The 16,657-nt window shown below is 29.5% G+C and overlaps 4 protein-coding genes across 5 annotated transcripts; 2 read left to right on the top strand and 2 right to left on the bottom strand.

The window, feature by feature from the left end:
- The first annotated feature begins 1,527 nt into the window (after window positions 1–1,527).
- LOC124912737 (putative expansin-B2) lies at window positions 1,528–2,765 on the top strand. The gene is made up of 4 exons (XM_047453386.1): window positions 1,528–1,702; window positions 1,790–1,902; window positions 2,044–2,231; window positions 2,438–2,765. The coding sequence occupies exons 1-4, from the start codon at window positions 1,528–1,530 to the stop codon at window positions 2,763–2,765; spliced, it is 804 nt and encodes a 267-aa protein (XP_047309342.1).
- Window positions 2,766–4,579: 1,814 nt separating this feature from the next.
- On the bottom strand, window positions 4,580–8,646 carry LOC124912651 (nuclear transcription factor Y subunit A-1). The gene is made up of 6 exons (XM_047453298.1): window positions 8,499–8,646; window positions 7,863–8,136; window positions 6,230–6,336; window positions 5,629–5,712; window positions 5,349–5,519; window positions 4,580–5,088 (listed from the first exon to the last, which is right to left on the bottom strand). The coding sequence occupies exons 2-6, from the start codon at window positions 8,107–8,109 to the stop codon at window positions 4,867–4,869; spliced, it is 831 nt and encodes a 276-aa protein (XP_047309254.1). The 5' UTR covers window positions 8,110–8,136; window positions 8,499–8,646; the 3' UTR covers window positions 4,580–4,866.
- Window positions 8,647–9,968: 1,322 nt separating this feature from the next.
- Window positions 9,969–11,340, top strand: LOC124911900 (chaperonin-like RbcX protein 2, chloroplastic). Its single transcript, XM_047452431.1, has 5 exons — window positions 9,969–10,391; window positions 10,588–10,679; window positions 10,756–10,813; window positions 10,885–10,950; window positions 11,031–11,340. The coding sequence occupies exons 1-5, from the start codon at window positions 10,113–10,115 to the stop codon at window positions 11,151–11,153; spliced, it is 618 nt and encodes a 205-aa protein (XP_047308387.1). The 5' UTR covers window positions 9,969–10,112; the 3' UTR covers window positions 11,154–11,340.
- On the bottom strand, window positions 11,230–14,205 carry LOC124911899 (protein DETOXIFICATION 42-like). Of its 2 annotated transcripts, XM_047452429.1 has the most exons (13): window positions 13,775–14,205; window positions 13,564–13,685; window positions 13,277–13,471; window positions 13,045–13,202; window positions 12,810–12,945; window positions 12,639–12,735; window positions 12,463–12,563; window positions 12,219–12,382; window positions 12,059–12,130; window positions 11,880–11,996; window positions 11,716–11,811; window positions 11,518–11,639; window positions 11,230–11,428 (listed from the first exon to the last, which is right to left on the bottom strand). In XM_047452429.1, the coding sequence occupies exons 1-13, from the start codon at window positions 13,864–13,866 to the stop codon at window positions 11,386–11,388; spliced, it is 1,515 nt and encodes a 504-aa protein (XP_047308385.1). In that variant the 5' UTR covers window positions 13,867–14,205; the 3' UTR covers window positions 11,230–11,385. The 2 variants fall into 2 exon arrangements, 1 of the variants encoding a protein (XP_047308385.1); XR_007096627.1 differs by lacking the exons at window positions 11,230–11,428; window positions 11,518–11,639 and having other exon boundaries at window positions 11,880–11,992.
- Window positions 14,206–16,657: the final 2,452 nt, after the last annotated feature.

The following is a 16,657-nucleotide window of genomic DNA, read 5'->3' as shown; positions in this document are numbered from 1 at the left end:
AAATAATTGGAATGATAACTCAATTATTTAAGTGACATATTAACTATATTAATCCAAATTTCTCAAGAAAATTGAATTTAGTGATACTCCACAATCTTACAATTTGTTGATTACAATTTGACGATGAATAAAGAAAAAATTTACAATTTTTCAAAATTAGTCATATTGATATATTATTTTATAATTTGTTAATTTTTTATATATATATATGTGTACTAGACACTTACATATTTTAAATATATATAAATAAAAGTATATTCATATTTTATTTATAAATCAATTATTTATATATTTTTATTAATTTTATACTTATACAAAATTAAATATATAACTTTAAAAAAACATAATAGGTAAGGATTGACATAATTTTTTATTTTAAAACAATATAAATGATTCTCAACAATTATTTATTGTTCTCGTTAATTTTTTATCATCCGATTAATACGCGTGTATTATTTTAATTATTTATAATACTTAACTTTTGTAACTTGATATTGTTCACACATAAAGAAGCAACTTTTGTGTTAGGATTATATATTAGTATAACATCAACTAATGCTCCATCGAAAGAACGAGATTTTGGATAAAATTTTTGACTCATAAAGTTTTTCCTAATAAAATTATATGGAATTATTTTAGCGAACAACTTATAGCAATGTCACATGAAAACTATCTATATCTTATCAACGCATAATGTTTTGTTCGGACAGTGACACTTGTTTGCGTCTTACCAAAAGTAAAACTCTATTATGGGACGAAGTTTCATAATGTTATGACTAGTCGTATGTGTCAAGAAGATGTTGAATCAACATCTCACTTGATTTTGCATTGTCGAGGGAGGGGTGACCTAGTATTTAGAGTTTTTTGTGGAGTATTACTAGAATTCATTGGGTAATGCCCGAGTCTTTAGGTAATTGTTAGAAAGTTTGGATTGATGCGTCTGATATGACAAGCCTATATAATTGGGTTACCATCTCAATTATTCATTGATAGACTATCTGGTTTGAGAGAAATCGTCGAACTTTCAATGATTGTAGTTGTTTGATGCGTATCATTTTCAATGATTGTAGTCGTTTGATGTGTATCATTCATACTACTATTATTATTATGTTTTCTGAGATTCGTTCAGAAAAATCATTAGAGGCTGTCGTAGAGTTATTCGTTATTCTTGAAAATTTACGAGCTCGATAACTTTTTAAATATTTTTTTTCTTATTTTTTATTTTTATATGCTTTTTCGTTTTGCTTAAACAACATCAAGTATATAATATTCTATAAATTAATAACATGACATATCTGAATTACATCAGAAAATCATGGAGTAATTTAATTAGTAGATTATGTGTATATAATTAAAAATGATCCTTACATTTTCAACTTTGTGGAATTTTGTTACCCTTTTTAAAATAATGAAATATGTTTAATATCTCTATGACTTCCCCCATTATAAATACCAAACCATGGATGCCTTCATTTTTAAGGCTTAAAAGTGTGTACTTCTTCATAGATGTTCAACATTTTTCATCGAATGGCCAATTACCATTATTCTTCATTTCTACCTTTTTTATTTCTCATCTTTTTAGGGAACTCCGTGTATGCCTTCAATCCGAGGTTTCTTAATGTCACGTCAAGACTCGATGATTCCCAATGGTCCATGGCTAGGGCAACTTGGTACGGAAGTCCTGATGGCGCTGGATCCGACGGTATATAACACTTTTGTATTATCTCTCGCTACCAAGTATATAATAAAAACTCGTATATTATAATAAAAAAAATTATACATTTGAAAGGTGGGGCGTGTGGTTACCAAAATGCAGTCGACATGCCTCCATTCTCTTCAATGGTCTCGGCCGGTGGCCCTTCATTGTATGTTTCCGGCAAAGGGTGTGGAGGGTGTTATCAAGTAATAATAATTGTTTGCTTATAGGAACATTTATTGATTTTGTTGACATTTTTCTTAAAAAAATAGAAGAAAAACAAATTGTTATATTATTTTCATGTCAATGTTTGAACAAGTAAAATGAATTAAATATATAATTGGAAGGTGAAATGCACTAGTGATCAGAACTCAGCTTGCTCGGGTAATCCGGTGACGGTTGTAATAACCGATGAGTGCCCTAGTTGTGACTCGACTCAATTTGACCTAAGTGGCACTGCTTTTGGTGCTATGGCAAAATCCGGCATGGGACAACAATTGCGTAATGCTGGAACATTTAATATTCATTATGATAGGTAAATAGTCTTTATCGCATTTCAATTAAAAAATAATTTTCTTGAAACGAGGAAGTAACACAGTGATATGTTGCATTATTAATTCTCTTCTAAATAAAAACTAAGAAGTCTTAGTGGTTAGCACGGTCTTTGTTTTAATTTTGTATATATATTATAAATATGCATGTAATACATATAAGCCTCATACATTTTCAATACCTTTTTAGGGTACCATGCAATTTTCCAGGAAAAACTCTAACATTTCGAGTGGATGCTGGTTCAAACCAAAACTTTTTTTCGACATTGATAGAGTATGAGAACGGGGAAGGTAATCTTTTAAGCGTCGAAGTCAAGGAGGCATTAGATTCCGTGTCATGGAAACCAATGCAACAATCATGGGGAGCGGTTTGGAAGGTGGACTCGGGATCTCCGTTAATGGCTCCATTGTCCTTAAAGTTGAGGTCAAGTTCTGGCCAAACGATTGTCGCTAGAAATGTTATCCCCGTTGGATGGAAACCGGGGATGACATATCGTGCCATGGTCAACTTCGTTTAACATATTGCTTTTAATATTTTAAATATTATATCTAAAGAAAAATATGCTCATAATTAAGTACTCATAATAAGGTATATATATAATAAGTAAAGTGCTATTATCATATTATCATGCACTTTCATTTTGAAGAAGTTGAAAGGTGGTGGTTGGGGTTTCAATTCTCTTCATTTGGGATAAATGTAATTGGTGTTATATTTTAATAAGCAAAATATTGATGACTTCTCACTTGGAACATTTCAAATATTGACTTACCATTAAATTATTTATTTTTGCAAATAAGGAGAGATTTACAAATTAATAAGAACACAATTTGGAGGAATAAAAAGCTACCCATCTTTCCAAATTGCTCAAATTTTAGGAAAGAACATAACATAATGTATGAAAATATAAAATTAAGTACCACAATTAAAAAAAAACAATAAAAGCATAATAACTCATAAATTTTGCAAAGAGATCAACCAAACTAAGGAATAATCTTAGTTCATACATAAGTGAGTCAAAATATTATTGAATTACTGTGAATCAATCCAATTTTCATTAATGATCAGATATGATCTCTTTATTCAATTTAGAATAACTTTTTTTTTTTTAATTCTCGTTTAAATTCAGAGTAAGACAAATTGGTATTAACTTCCTAAATCAAAATAATATGGTAATCGGTATAATACTCTCTGTATATTTAATTAAGTTTGAAATATTCTCCCTATATATTTAATTAAGTTTGAAATATTCTCCCTATACATTTAACTAAGTTTAAAATAGCTATATGTATGTGATCTTATTTGAAATTATTTCTCATTTTTGTTTGAATTTATACTAAAAATATCTAAATTCATTTGAAATGTTATAAAATCGTTAATTTGTGCTGAAATTAGTACAAAATCCTATGTAGTATATTCTTTTTTTTTCTAAGTCCTATTACAGGCAAAATTTTCAATTCGTTTTGAAATGACTTTTACAACTCTTAAACGACAATGCATTTATTCTGTTCCATTTTCAAATTTTCACATTCGTTTTGAGATGACTTTTACAACTTAATTCTTAAACGACGATAAAAAAAATTGTTACAAGACTAAGGAAACGACAATGTTGTTACTTATTTGTCTCATCCATGCATATTTATACATTGTATGTTTATTATGCTCCCAAAATCATCTCAAAATAATACAAAAAAAAATAATGATGTTGAAGGAAAAAAAAATATCTGATAATTTTATATTAAAATATAAATAATATAATAGAGATTACAAAATATAAAATATGATAGTGTAAATAGACTCAAAAGAGTAACTCTAAATATGATATTGTAATACAAAATTAAAAGAATGATTTCAAACAAAACTAATAAATAAAGAGCAATTTCAAACAAAATAATATATAAAAATATATTTAAAACTTAATTAAATGTATAAGGACATATTACCCAAAATAATAATACCACCTTTAAAATGGACTATAAATCATACAAAATAAAATTACTTTAATTTTAGTTTGTACCAAGTACAAAACAAAACAAATTTTAAGCCTATTAGTAATACAAAACAAAACAAATTTTAAGCCTATTAGTGATGTTATAAGACAAAATACTAATTCTAAAGTAAAAAAAGAAACACTTTTGGAAGGTTCGGGATCGTCAATCACTCCCTATAGATGTAAAAAACTTACTTCACTTGTAGGCTGCTACCACTCTTCTCTTTTACGAAAATCCAGAGATTTATGCGTTTTTCAGTTCTAAAATGAAACTTCCATTCTTAGTAGAGAGGAAATAAGTCTCATCAGGCACTAAGGGGAAGCTTAGAGACGGAGTGACCATATCAAAGTGAAGGAAATCACAAGTTTGAAATCAAACATACACCAAATGTAATCATTTCCAACCCTAAAAGTTACCTAAAAAAACTCTTTAAAAAAAGTATAAGAACTGACCAACCTAACAGCCACAAGTATATCCTCTAATCCTATTATCATGAAACAAAATCTAAGAAAAAAAACCCAAATCAGCTTAACTTGGCATTTACACCTCCATCATCATAAAATTAGCCAAGAATGAATTGCCATTTTACTACACAACCACATATTACCCCGTTTTTCACGGACACCAAGACTAGGATTCATCGCCTCCTCCTTGAGAACTGTTGAATCGAGGGTCAATGGAACCAGATGAATTGGCAGAGTTTGACTGCACTACAGATGATCCTCCTAAGCTGGGTCTGATTTCTTCAGCAGCAACCTGAGAAGAATCAGTGCCAGATTTCTTCGCAAATCGACCACCTGAACTCCTATTCCGTCTCAATGCATGCTGGTGTCTTGATTCATGTAAATACGTCTGAAAGAGAAGGATACCGATATATTATATAAGATTCAAGCTAAGAACATGAAAACTTGGGGTTGTTTTGTTACCCAAGTCATTTTATATATTTTTTCATTTTCATGATGTTAATCATGAAAAAAAGATTACATTTGTTATCGTGATCAAGAAAACCATTATAATTTGGATAATGATAAAAGAAAATAATTTGTATACCAAGTGAAGCAACAAAATTACACTAATCTAATCATGATATAAGAAAATACTAGTTTCCATACCTTTCTGTTCTTTATCAATTTCCTTTCAAGCTCCAATTTTGCACGTGATTGTCTCCGCCTCAAGATTCCATGGTATTGTTTTGCGTTTACAAAAACTGGCTCTTGTGTCACCTCAAGTGGCAAAACCATTCTATTGTGGTGCATATCAACAAAATGAGGCGGTGGTGGTACCTAATAAGTTCGTCATAATATAGCATAAATTCTCTCCTTCCTTTCAAATGTAAAAAATGAAAAGGAAACTGAACATAAATAATGGTGATATAAGCATGTTAAATATTACCAGAGGTTGAGTACCATAAGCTGCCATCATTCCCCCATAATATGGATCTACATATGGGTATGGATATGGATTTGATGCACAAGCCTGCAATGTTCCAATGAGACTCCTTTAAAGCCCTTATAATGGTCTCGTTCTTGCATATTACACCCTATCAAATATCATGCCAAAGATCTACAGCAACCAGTTTTTCATAATTCCATTTTTAACTTCTTTCATTTCTCGTGACTTTGTTAAACCTGCCCACCGTTTGTGTCAATGGGCTAAAAATAACCAGGTTTTTGGTGATATCACTACTACTGATATCCAGCCGTGTTGTGTTTCTTGTAGTAACTTTATCTTTGGTACGTCTTTTCATAGCAAAATAAACTCATCAAAGAAATAAATGCATTTTTTAATATCTCTTTTTAACTAGAGTGTTCGGGCCAGCTTCCGAGAACCTCCACTAATCTAGCACAACAACTTCTCACTTAAATTTGGTATTTTCAATGAGAAATCGGAACCCTTAGTCCAAGCTTTTTGTCACTGAGTTACCCTAGATGGGTAGATAAATGCATAATTAAGAAGTGTTTTTGGACTTTACACAAGTTGGGGATATGCTTACAATAGAGTGGCCTACAAGTTGTGGAGGCTGGATGAGGCTTCCTTCATTCCTTGTGGGTACTGTTGGCGTTCCATTCTGAAAATTATGGTGTTCTTCTCCATTTTCATCTATCATTAAAAGTGAGTGAGTGAGAGATTGATAGAACATTGACATCATAGTAATGCAAAGCTAGATATGATCATTCTGTAGATGATGGCCAACTCGCGCCACAAACTAAATAGGAAAAAAGTTGTAAGAGATACACACGGATACGAAGGATCTTAGACTAGTAGTGATTGGATATCAATAAGATTTTCTAAACCATAACTTTTATTTGGAAATGGTTGATTATTAAAGAGGATAGCTAACACTGCAATTGCAAAGTACAAACAAATAGCTATGTGAATAATTTGAATCAAAAGAAAACAAACAAAAGTATATAAAAGGAAAAAACATGTCAAATAAGAAATACTTAACCCCATGAGCACAACTGCCTTCATCAATGTTGGAAATTATGTCAAAAATCACTCCACTAACAAGGAACCTCATCAAATGATTACAATCAAAATTGTGACAAAAGGTAGATATTATCACATGAATCGCATTAAATTCAATCATACTAAAACATCCATAGATATCCTCAAACACCAAATCTGAAAAAATCCTTCAACATCAATCATCATGGGGCCTCACTTAAAAATGCATCATGCTCAACTCCACCCAAGGGCGATTTAAATTGTTAAAAGCTTCTAAGAACTGTCATTTCTCATATCAAAGTTATAAAATCAGTGAATGCAATGGACTCTTCAATCCATAATTCACATATAAAAAATTCAGCATTATTAGTTAAAAAATAATTCAGAGAGTTTGTCCCCACCTTTTTCATTCTCTTCTAATACACTGAAATAAACACTCTTTTTTGACATAAGGTAGAGGCAATTATTTTGGCTCTAAGCCACTTAGGTTATAGAGCTAGCTTGAAACATCCAACTCTATTTACAGCGCATCAAATAAGTAAAAAGACCTTAATAAGTATATAAACAAGCCACAGTTACAAGAAAAAAACATAAATAGACAAACATTATCAAATAATCCAAATAAATGATAGATTGATGAAAAACATATTTGCCCATGTCAACAGTTTCCCAAAACAATTCTTGTAAGCTCGTTAACATCTTGGCAAAGCAATGTAAACGACAAAACAATAGAAAAATATCAATAGCATTTGAGTGACATAAAAGTGAGACAATTATTTTGGCTCTAAGCCACTTAGGTTATAGAGCTAGCTTGAAACATCCAACTCTATTTACAGCGCATCAAATAAGTAAAAAGACCTTAATAAGAATATAAACAAGCCACAGTTACAAGAAAAAAACATAAATAGACAAACATTATCAAATAATCCAAATAAATGATAGATTGATGAAAAACATATTTGCCCATGTCAACAGTTTCCCAAAACAATTCTTGTAAGCTCGTTAACATCTTGGCAAAGCAATGTAAACGACAAAACAATAGAAAAATATCAATAGCATTTGAGTGACATAAAAGTGAGACAATTATCAGAGAAATGCTAATCAATGTCAAGACAATAGACCAGAGCACTTGATTGTTCATTTATTCTTTCACTTACAAATCCTATCAGATGAAGTACCTGGATGAGTCAAAACAATTTGTGAATCATTAACAGCTTCAACTTCTTCATCTACCCCATCATCAGACTCTGAGTTGTCATCTTTAGATTGATCCAATGAAGATGAATTAGAAACCGTTCCCATCACTGCAGGGGAACTAGAGTTATAGCCAGTACTCCGCCACCAAGGCTCTGGACATGATATCGACTGAGTAAAGTTATAAGGATTAGCTTCTATCCTATTTGGCCCTTCCGATTTTCGCGGCATCCTAAAATCCTTATGAATCTGAATTTCCTGAAAATAATAGAAAGCAAAACTCATATCAGGATTAACTATTACTTTACAAATCATTCGATTTGACCTAATCATCTTAACATATTTTCTATTTCAATTGGTTCCATCTTTACATAATTTCAGAATTCGCATCAAACATCAAAAGATGAAACAGAATCTAATCAAGCTTTTAAGTCAATACAAGTCCAATACATTTCAAACAAACGCAAACCCTATACACATATTTCGATGACTTTATACACAGATATATTCAATTAAACCTCTAACAAGAATCAAAAGTAATAAAACGGACCAAAATTCTGCAAAACTTATGATTAACGATGAAAATCGATAAGTAATTGAGATAAAACCCTAGAACTTGCCTGCTAAAGAGAGAGAGAATTCAGCTAAGAATCGAATCGACGATGATACTTCCTGAATATTTTCCTCTCTCTATATTATCATATGATTTATAGCACCAAAATATCGACTATTTGCATGATCTCTACTGGTATTTAGGGCAAAAAAAAATTGACGAAGAAGAAGAACAAGTTTTTTTTTTTTGGAAAAAAAATTTATGGATTCAGAAAAAAAAAAAAAAAAAAAGAAGAGAATAAGATAACGAGGCTAATAAATTGACACGTATTTACATCCTGATATTTAAATGGTGAGTATATAAAACTCTTCTCATGCATCAGCAGCATCAGATTATTCAATTAATATTTTTTTACTATATTTTAGGTTGGCCCCTAAAATTGACAAAGATATATTTTTATTTAAATTTAATTAGATTTTGTGAAATATTTATTTAATTCAATATTTTATTTCTAGATACTTGTTATTCATATATTAATAATAAATAAATCATTATCTTAACTTTTTCAATTTTTTTATTAAAGTATATTAAATGGAAATATTATATTTTCAAATACTTTCATATGTTTAAGATTTAGAATATAATCTTAATTAAATATTTTTTAAATAAAAATAAATTATGATATTTATCTATGTACAACATTTAAACAAATTTTTTAAGTTTTTATTACATAAACTTATGTTTTGTATTAATATATTTTATATTATAGTTTAATTAGGATTTTGTTTTAAAATTCAAAATTATATCATATTTTATTTATATACTTATTATGAATTTATTTAATATTTATTTTAATTATATTTAAAATGTGTGTTAATAACAAAACAATCTATCAAAATATAAAATACATATTTACATTCTAGTTAATTTTATCTTAAATATATAAAAATATATATATATATATAGTCAGCACTACATGAGGTCAGACTTAGGGCCATCTCATCCCATACCCTTAAAAATAATTAATAAAAATTATTATAATATTTAACTAATTAAACTAGTTTATTTCTAATAAATATAATATAAAATTATTAATATTATTTAATTTAATATAAAATATAATAAGTTAAAAATAACCATTTTTTTTTGTTTTGACACTCAAAACTGGCACCAACATGAAAGTAATAAAAAAAAAATTATATATATATAGACCAGCACAATAATTGAAAATTTGTTAAAGTACAATATTTTTTATTAAATATAAAATTTGGAAGATTCCTTTATATTGTCATAAGGGTATCTCCTTGGAACATTTTGGACCTCAATTTAATATTGTGATATTTAATTTAGCTAACAAACAAATTAAATTAATATTTAAATATAAATATAAATATAAATATAAATATATATTTATTATTTTTAAAGTATCAAGAAATATTTTGAAGTGATTAATTATATAATATTAAAGTATTATACAAGAAAAAACTAAGATTAAAATATTTTTAATATTATAAAAAAAAAATGATTGTTCTTCTTTTCTCTTTATACTCTTTCCGTCTATGTTCATGATTCTTTGACTGTATTTGTCAATTTTTCACTTTTTCTAAAAACCCACTTTCCTTTCTTCTTCAATCTCTCGTCAGTTCTGCAAATCTAGATAATTTCTGTGTGAATTCCAGAAATGGTGGGTGGTTTCTCGATGGTGGGTTCATCCATTATGGATTCCCATTCGTCTCCTCCATGTTTGTGCTTAGATTCTATGTATTCATCCAATTTGAGAAAGCATCTTCAGTATCGGCCATGGTCGGTAGAATTAAGCAGCTCATTTGTGGATTCGCGTCATGGATGGCTTCAAATGACTGCTGCTAGGAGAAGGAGAAAGCAAAACAAAGATTCTTTCTTTAAAATTGTTAGTGAATTGGGTGGGCAGTATGATGATACCTTTGAGGATGTTAAGACAGTAAGCAATTTCTTGAATTAAACCTGCAATTTTTTTAAGGTTCTAGTTGAATTGTGTGTTTGTTTGATTGTTGTTTCTATTTGGAATCATAGGTTCTGATTATGAAATGGGTTTTAGCTGAAAGTCATAGAAACATGTTTAGGAATTAGGATCAAATGTTGAATAAGTTATAGGTGTTCATCTTCTTTGTTTGCAGCAACTTCTTAATTATTTCACATATAAGGCAGTGAGGACAGTCCTAACACAGCTTTACGAGATGAATCCAACGCAATATCGATGGTTCTATGAGTAAGTGGTGAATTGATGTTGTCGGTTTAATTGATTGTTTTGTGATTCTAAGGTTTGTTGTTTGGTTTCTTTTCAGTTTTGTTGCTTCAAACAAACCGGGTGATGGCAAACGCTTTATACGCAGACTTGTAAAGGTATGATTTTTACATGCTTTTCATCTATTATGATTAAACACTACATCTTCTTCTTTTTGCCTTGTCCTCAGGAGAAGCAAGACCTAGCCGAAAGGGTAATGGTAACGCGACTTCACTTATACGGGAAGTGGGTCAAGGTATTGAATCCCAATTCCCAAAAGAGCAAGATCATTTTCTTTTATTTTCTCGGCTTTTAAAGTTTTTTCTTTTTATGTAGAAATGTGATCACGCCCAAATGTATCAGATGATCTCAGACGAGAATCTGGAGTTGATGCGAGAACGGCTCCTTGAGACTGTAATATGGCCATCCGATGACACAAACACTGAGAAGATCGGATGATTCGAATTTAAAACCGAACTCAGCATAAGATAGTATTGTATTATTGTTTAGGGTTTAAACCTAATTGTATCATTGCCCAACTAGGGGTGTAGAGAATACATGGTAATTGATATGCTACATTGCTGATTTATTGTCCCAGAAAAAGAACTTAATGGCAGTTGATGGTCAATTTGAATATAGTTTATAAGCTAAAGGACACCCACAAAGTTTGGACATCAGTTTGAATTCTGGTTTAACTCTTTAGGAAACTCCAAGGCCCTGTTGCAGTCCCTAGCCTGTTTGACAAACAAAATACAATTAAGATTCAAAATATACTTAAAAAAATAAAATCAAATTCCATTGCGATGAAGTTCGATAAAAGTACCTCCCGAAGCCGACCAATGCTCTAAGACTCATATATATTGTGAGAGCGATCCAAATGCCAATGAATCCGTGAGAACTCGACAGGAAGAATAAGCAAAGAATGCTGATTATGGCTACAAAGACCTGAAGAAAATCCAAAAATTCTCAATAACTGATTGATTATTGTGTTCTATCAATGCGTAAAGATTTGATAATATACCATTGAGTACGCGGAATAGGCGAAATCAGACGCCCCGAAATTGATCCCATCAAAAACAAAGGCTAATGAATTTAATGGTTGTGTAGCGGCTACAAACTGACAGAAACCGACAGCTTCAGTCTACACAAACTGTTTCATTTAAAAAAAATAAAAGGCATACTTACTGGGACACCAATGTGGATGAGGCGGAGAACATTTACGTCTTGCGTGAAAACTTTCGCTCCAAATTGAAGTCCAACTCCAATTAAGGCAGTGAGAATTAACCCAAGAACCAAGCCTAACTGAAGAAAACAAATAATTATTTGGTGTTCATCGAAAAGAAAACAATTTGTTTCGGTTGCACCTGAAGTACTCGAGTGGCAGCCGTAGTTGCTAGGTCATAGTCTCGTCTAGCAAATGCACTTGCTAGTATTGCCTACAAAACAAGCTCGGAAAACTGGGAATCAACCAAAACAAAAACCTCGAGAAAGATGAACAAGAGTTAACATCACAAATTTAAGTACCTGTCCTGCAACAGCCAAACCATCAGCTAAAAGGGAGGTGGTTAGCCAGACCTGCAAGCAGACTTGAAAAGCTGCCATATCTGTTGGTCCTCGTCGAGCTGCCATTGAAGCTGCAAGTGTCACACAAAAGGTCACCGCAATGACTCTCATCAACAACAAGAATCCTGCATTCATGCAAAAACAATCAAGTCTCATGAGAATCCAAACAATCAAAACCCAAGAAATCCATTGATTTTTGCCTCACCATTTCTGAGAAATCGACCGAATTGCATGTACTTCAACCTAGGTGGTAAAATATCAACTTTCTGCAGTAGACTCCTTAAGAGTATCACTGAAATTAAGTACCTAAAAAGAGCAACATTTTGAGTAATTTCTTCTGTAAAGAAAATGAATTAAAACTAAAATCTCGTCATAACTTACTGAGATAGAACATGAGCAATGGCTGCACCCCTTATACCCATTCGAAGAACAAACATAAATATCGGGTCAAGAATTATGTTGGCTACGTCTCCTGCAACTGCAAATAGACATCGAAACTTGAACACATTTACCTTTTTGTTTTTATTTTTCTTCACACAAGTATATTCATACCGGTTGCATAAAGAGGAGTTTTTGTGTCCTTGAATCCCCGAAAGACCCCTTGCATAGCTAAGGATAGAAGAACCGCAGGAGCACCAATGGACCTCAATCTCAAGTATTGAATTGCAGGTTTTAAAATAAGAGAATCCTGCATGTAGGAATCATTTTACCTAGTATTGTTTCTTAAAATAGTCCCCCAACGATCAAACTGACATGTTAATTTCAAGAGAGAAAAAAAATTCCATACAGATTTAACTCCCATGACGATTAATGCAGGTTTTGCAGCACAAATCAATAGAATTGCTTGAACAATTCCAAGAATGGCGCCAATTATCAATGCTGATGAAGCCGATGGGATATGTCTCTTCTTATTATTATTAGATTCAACCTTAGCTTTGTCAAAATCTATAAACAATGTGAGTTTTTTCAGCTACAAAAATACAGCAAATAGATTAGAAAACCTTCAATTCATACAATACCCGTTTCAGATATTAGCTTCTTCTCTTCACCCAGTTCTAGGTTTTCGTTTTCACCAGCTTCTGGAATATTTGCAGCCACTGTGTCTTCTTCTGCGACGAAGGAAGTCGTGACGCTAACGAGAGGAAATATGGCGATTCTCGAGACTTGATTGAATACTGCAATAGAAACCCCAACAGCAGCTAGCTCCATTGGACCTATAAATGAACAAAAAAGAAGGAAAACCCATGATCAGAATTCAGAAATTTCTTCTAATTCTACTACTGTTCACTCTAAACTTAAAGCTTACCAATTTGGCCGATGAAAGCGGTGTCAATAAGAGACGCAATAGGATCAGCAGCTAGAGCCATTGCTGCAGGGATTGCAATTCGAGTGATTTCTAAACCCAGTTCATCCATTTTGAAAGCCATCCTGTTCATTCATTCATCATCATCATCTTCTTCAATTTACATTGCTTGTTGTTCTATATCATGATTATTAAAATAAATTCAATTGGGTACCTGATGTCCTTGAATAATAAGAAGAGTGGAAGATTCCATATACTAATAATCCCCTTTTCTGATGAAACCGAACCATCATCTTTCTCTGACATAACTGTGATTTGTAACTTCTGGAAATCAAAGTAGCTTAAGAAGAAGAAGAAGAAGAAGAAGAAGAAGTGAAAAGGGTTTTGCAGGTCTGCAAATGGCGGTTCAGTCTAGCAGATGATGATGATGATGTGAAGTCGGTGTATGAGACAACAAACGGTGCTTGTTTATGTATTGAAGAACTCAGAATCTACTGTAAATATAGTTTTCATTGATGAAGAAGAAGATGAAGATGTGGGTCTTTAATTCATTCCCACATATATGATTCCTATACAGAAATTAGCTTTATACGCCATTATTGATTCTTTAATGCTATTCTGCGATTCTCTTTGGAAGAGATGATGATAATGATTTGCCAAAATTCAGTATTATTACTAAGAGAAATTCAATTTTGTTTTTTAAATTAATATACAAAATTTATATAATTAATATATAATAAATAATCTAATAAAACTTATGTTTTAAGGTCGATTTTGGAGACGGCTTTAATTTTATCTAAAAACGGTTTTGAGTATAAACTGGTTGGTTATTTGTTGGGAGTGTCATGTTAGTTTTATTTCGTTCAAAACAAAATAATAATAATTAATATAGAGTAAATCACAATTTTTTATATATAATCAAGGATTACAAATTAAAAACATATTATTATGTTTATTCTATATATAATTATTAAAAACATTAAATATTATAATAATACAATATTTTATCATTTATTTAAATTGTAAGACATACAACAGGGAAGGAAAATGCGCCAAACAAAGTCAGGAGAGTGACAGGTTTCCTCAGTTAGGATTATTTTTATTTTATTTTTATTAATTTTGAATAATGAATTTTAATTGTTAAATTTATTAAATTTCTAAATGGGGTCACATTTATTTGTAACCTATGAATATATGAGGATAGAGAAGCATGCACGAAATTTCAACACTAGACTAGACTACATCTTCTAGGGCCCTGATTTATTTGAGTATTTTAAAATAAATTACTTTTTTAATATAAATTATTGTTTAACGTCTTATATGGTTTACCTAAAATAAAATGAATTTAAAAATAAGTTAAGAATATTTCAATATTTTTTTAAAGAAAAGTTAAATTAGGAAAAATTCTATATTAATATAACATTATTTTTATCCACATTTAAAAACAAGATGATTTTTACTAATAAATTAAATCTTAATATAACTTTTTTTTATCACACATATTTAAAGATAATATGACTTTTATAATTCATTTTGTAGCATTTTTCCAATTTGAATTGACTTAACCTGTTTCACACCCAATATAATTTATTTATTTATTTGTATGAGAGTTTTAAATTTAATTTTATAATAATATTATTTTTTAATATATTATTCTATAAATACATAATTTTATCATAAAAAAATCATATTCTTAATTATTGCGATATAAAATATAAAAAGTGTCTTGCATTAATTCTCCAAAACATAAGAGTCGGAATGATAGTAAAAAAAAATCTTTAAAGTAGAATGAGACTTGATGTTAATAAACTTATGGTCCACTTATCCCTAATCACATGACTTAATTAATTAACTAAAATATTAAAATAATTTATATTTTAATTTTTTTTTTATCAAAATAAGTGCAATCAAATAAGATACAAACATCACATAACACATTAATTAATATCATAGAAATTATAATTAATAAATAAACTCTCAACTTATTTCTACTTTCTCCTACCATATCTTGTTTTTATTTGTTGAATGACGTACATATTCTGTTTTTATTTTCGTTAATGTAAAAGGCAAAATCAATCTTACACTTGCACATTTATTTCCTTAATATGAATATAGCTGTCATGAAATCTTTTTGATATTCTTAAAAATCAAAGTAGAACAATTTTGAAAACTACATTAATTTAATATTTTACCCTTTATCAAAGATGGAAGGCTAGATATAATATTATAAGTAGGATGAACAAACGTGTAAAATCGATTCGTTTTTGTTGAATTTGTATTAAATTCAAACTAAATTAAACTATTTTAGTAATTAGTACGGATCGAATTGGTTCAAACTAAAACATATTTATATTTATATAAAGTGTCAACTTAAAAATATTCAATAATATTTTATTTTTAATTAATTTAATTTTTCATTTTTAAAAAAATTGAATTAAATATATTATATATATAAGTTTATCAAATTCAATCCAAATTAAACCTATTCCAAATTTAATTCAAATCAAAATAGTTAATACAATTTTGTAAGATAATTCAATTTAATATTTTCTTATCTAATTACTTAATTTTTCATTTATTTTATTATTTAATATGTTTAATTATACATTTTTTTTTATTAAATCTTTAATGTTATAATTAATTTTGTTTATTAATATTATTTTTTATTTTATTAATATTTTATTAAAATATTGTAGACTAAAGAAATAAGTAAAATATATATATATATATATATATATATATATATATATATATATATATATATATAAGTAATGTAATTTAAAGAAAAATAGATTAATGGGATAATTTGAATAATCTTAATCCAATCCTTAATCCCTTAATCCAATCCGAAATTCGATATAATCCAATTCGAAATATTCCATCAAAATTAATATTTCGAATTCGAATAGGATTAGATTTGGAATTAATTCAACAAATGCTCACTCACCCCAATTATAAGTGAGATAGGATTTATAATCTATCTCGTTTTTCACACTATAATATTAAGTAAACAAACAAAATCGGGCTATAATCCATAAAGTATATCCGTCTTGATTATTTTGATTATTTCAATTTAAGGTCTTTTAGAACATCGAAT

The sequence above is a fragment of the Impatiens glandulifera genome, chromosome 8, assembly GCF_907164915.1.
Source record: "Impatiens glandulifera chromosome 8, dImpGla2.1, whole genome shotgun sequence".
Lineage (NCBI taxonomy): Eukaryota > Viridiplantae > Streptophyta > Magnoliopsida > Ericales > Balsaminaceae > Impatiens > Impatiens glandulifera.
The sequence above is the reverse complement of the archived record's forward strand: the minus strand, read 5'-3'. Positions and strand labels throughout refer to the sequence as shown.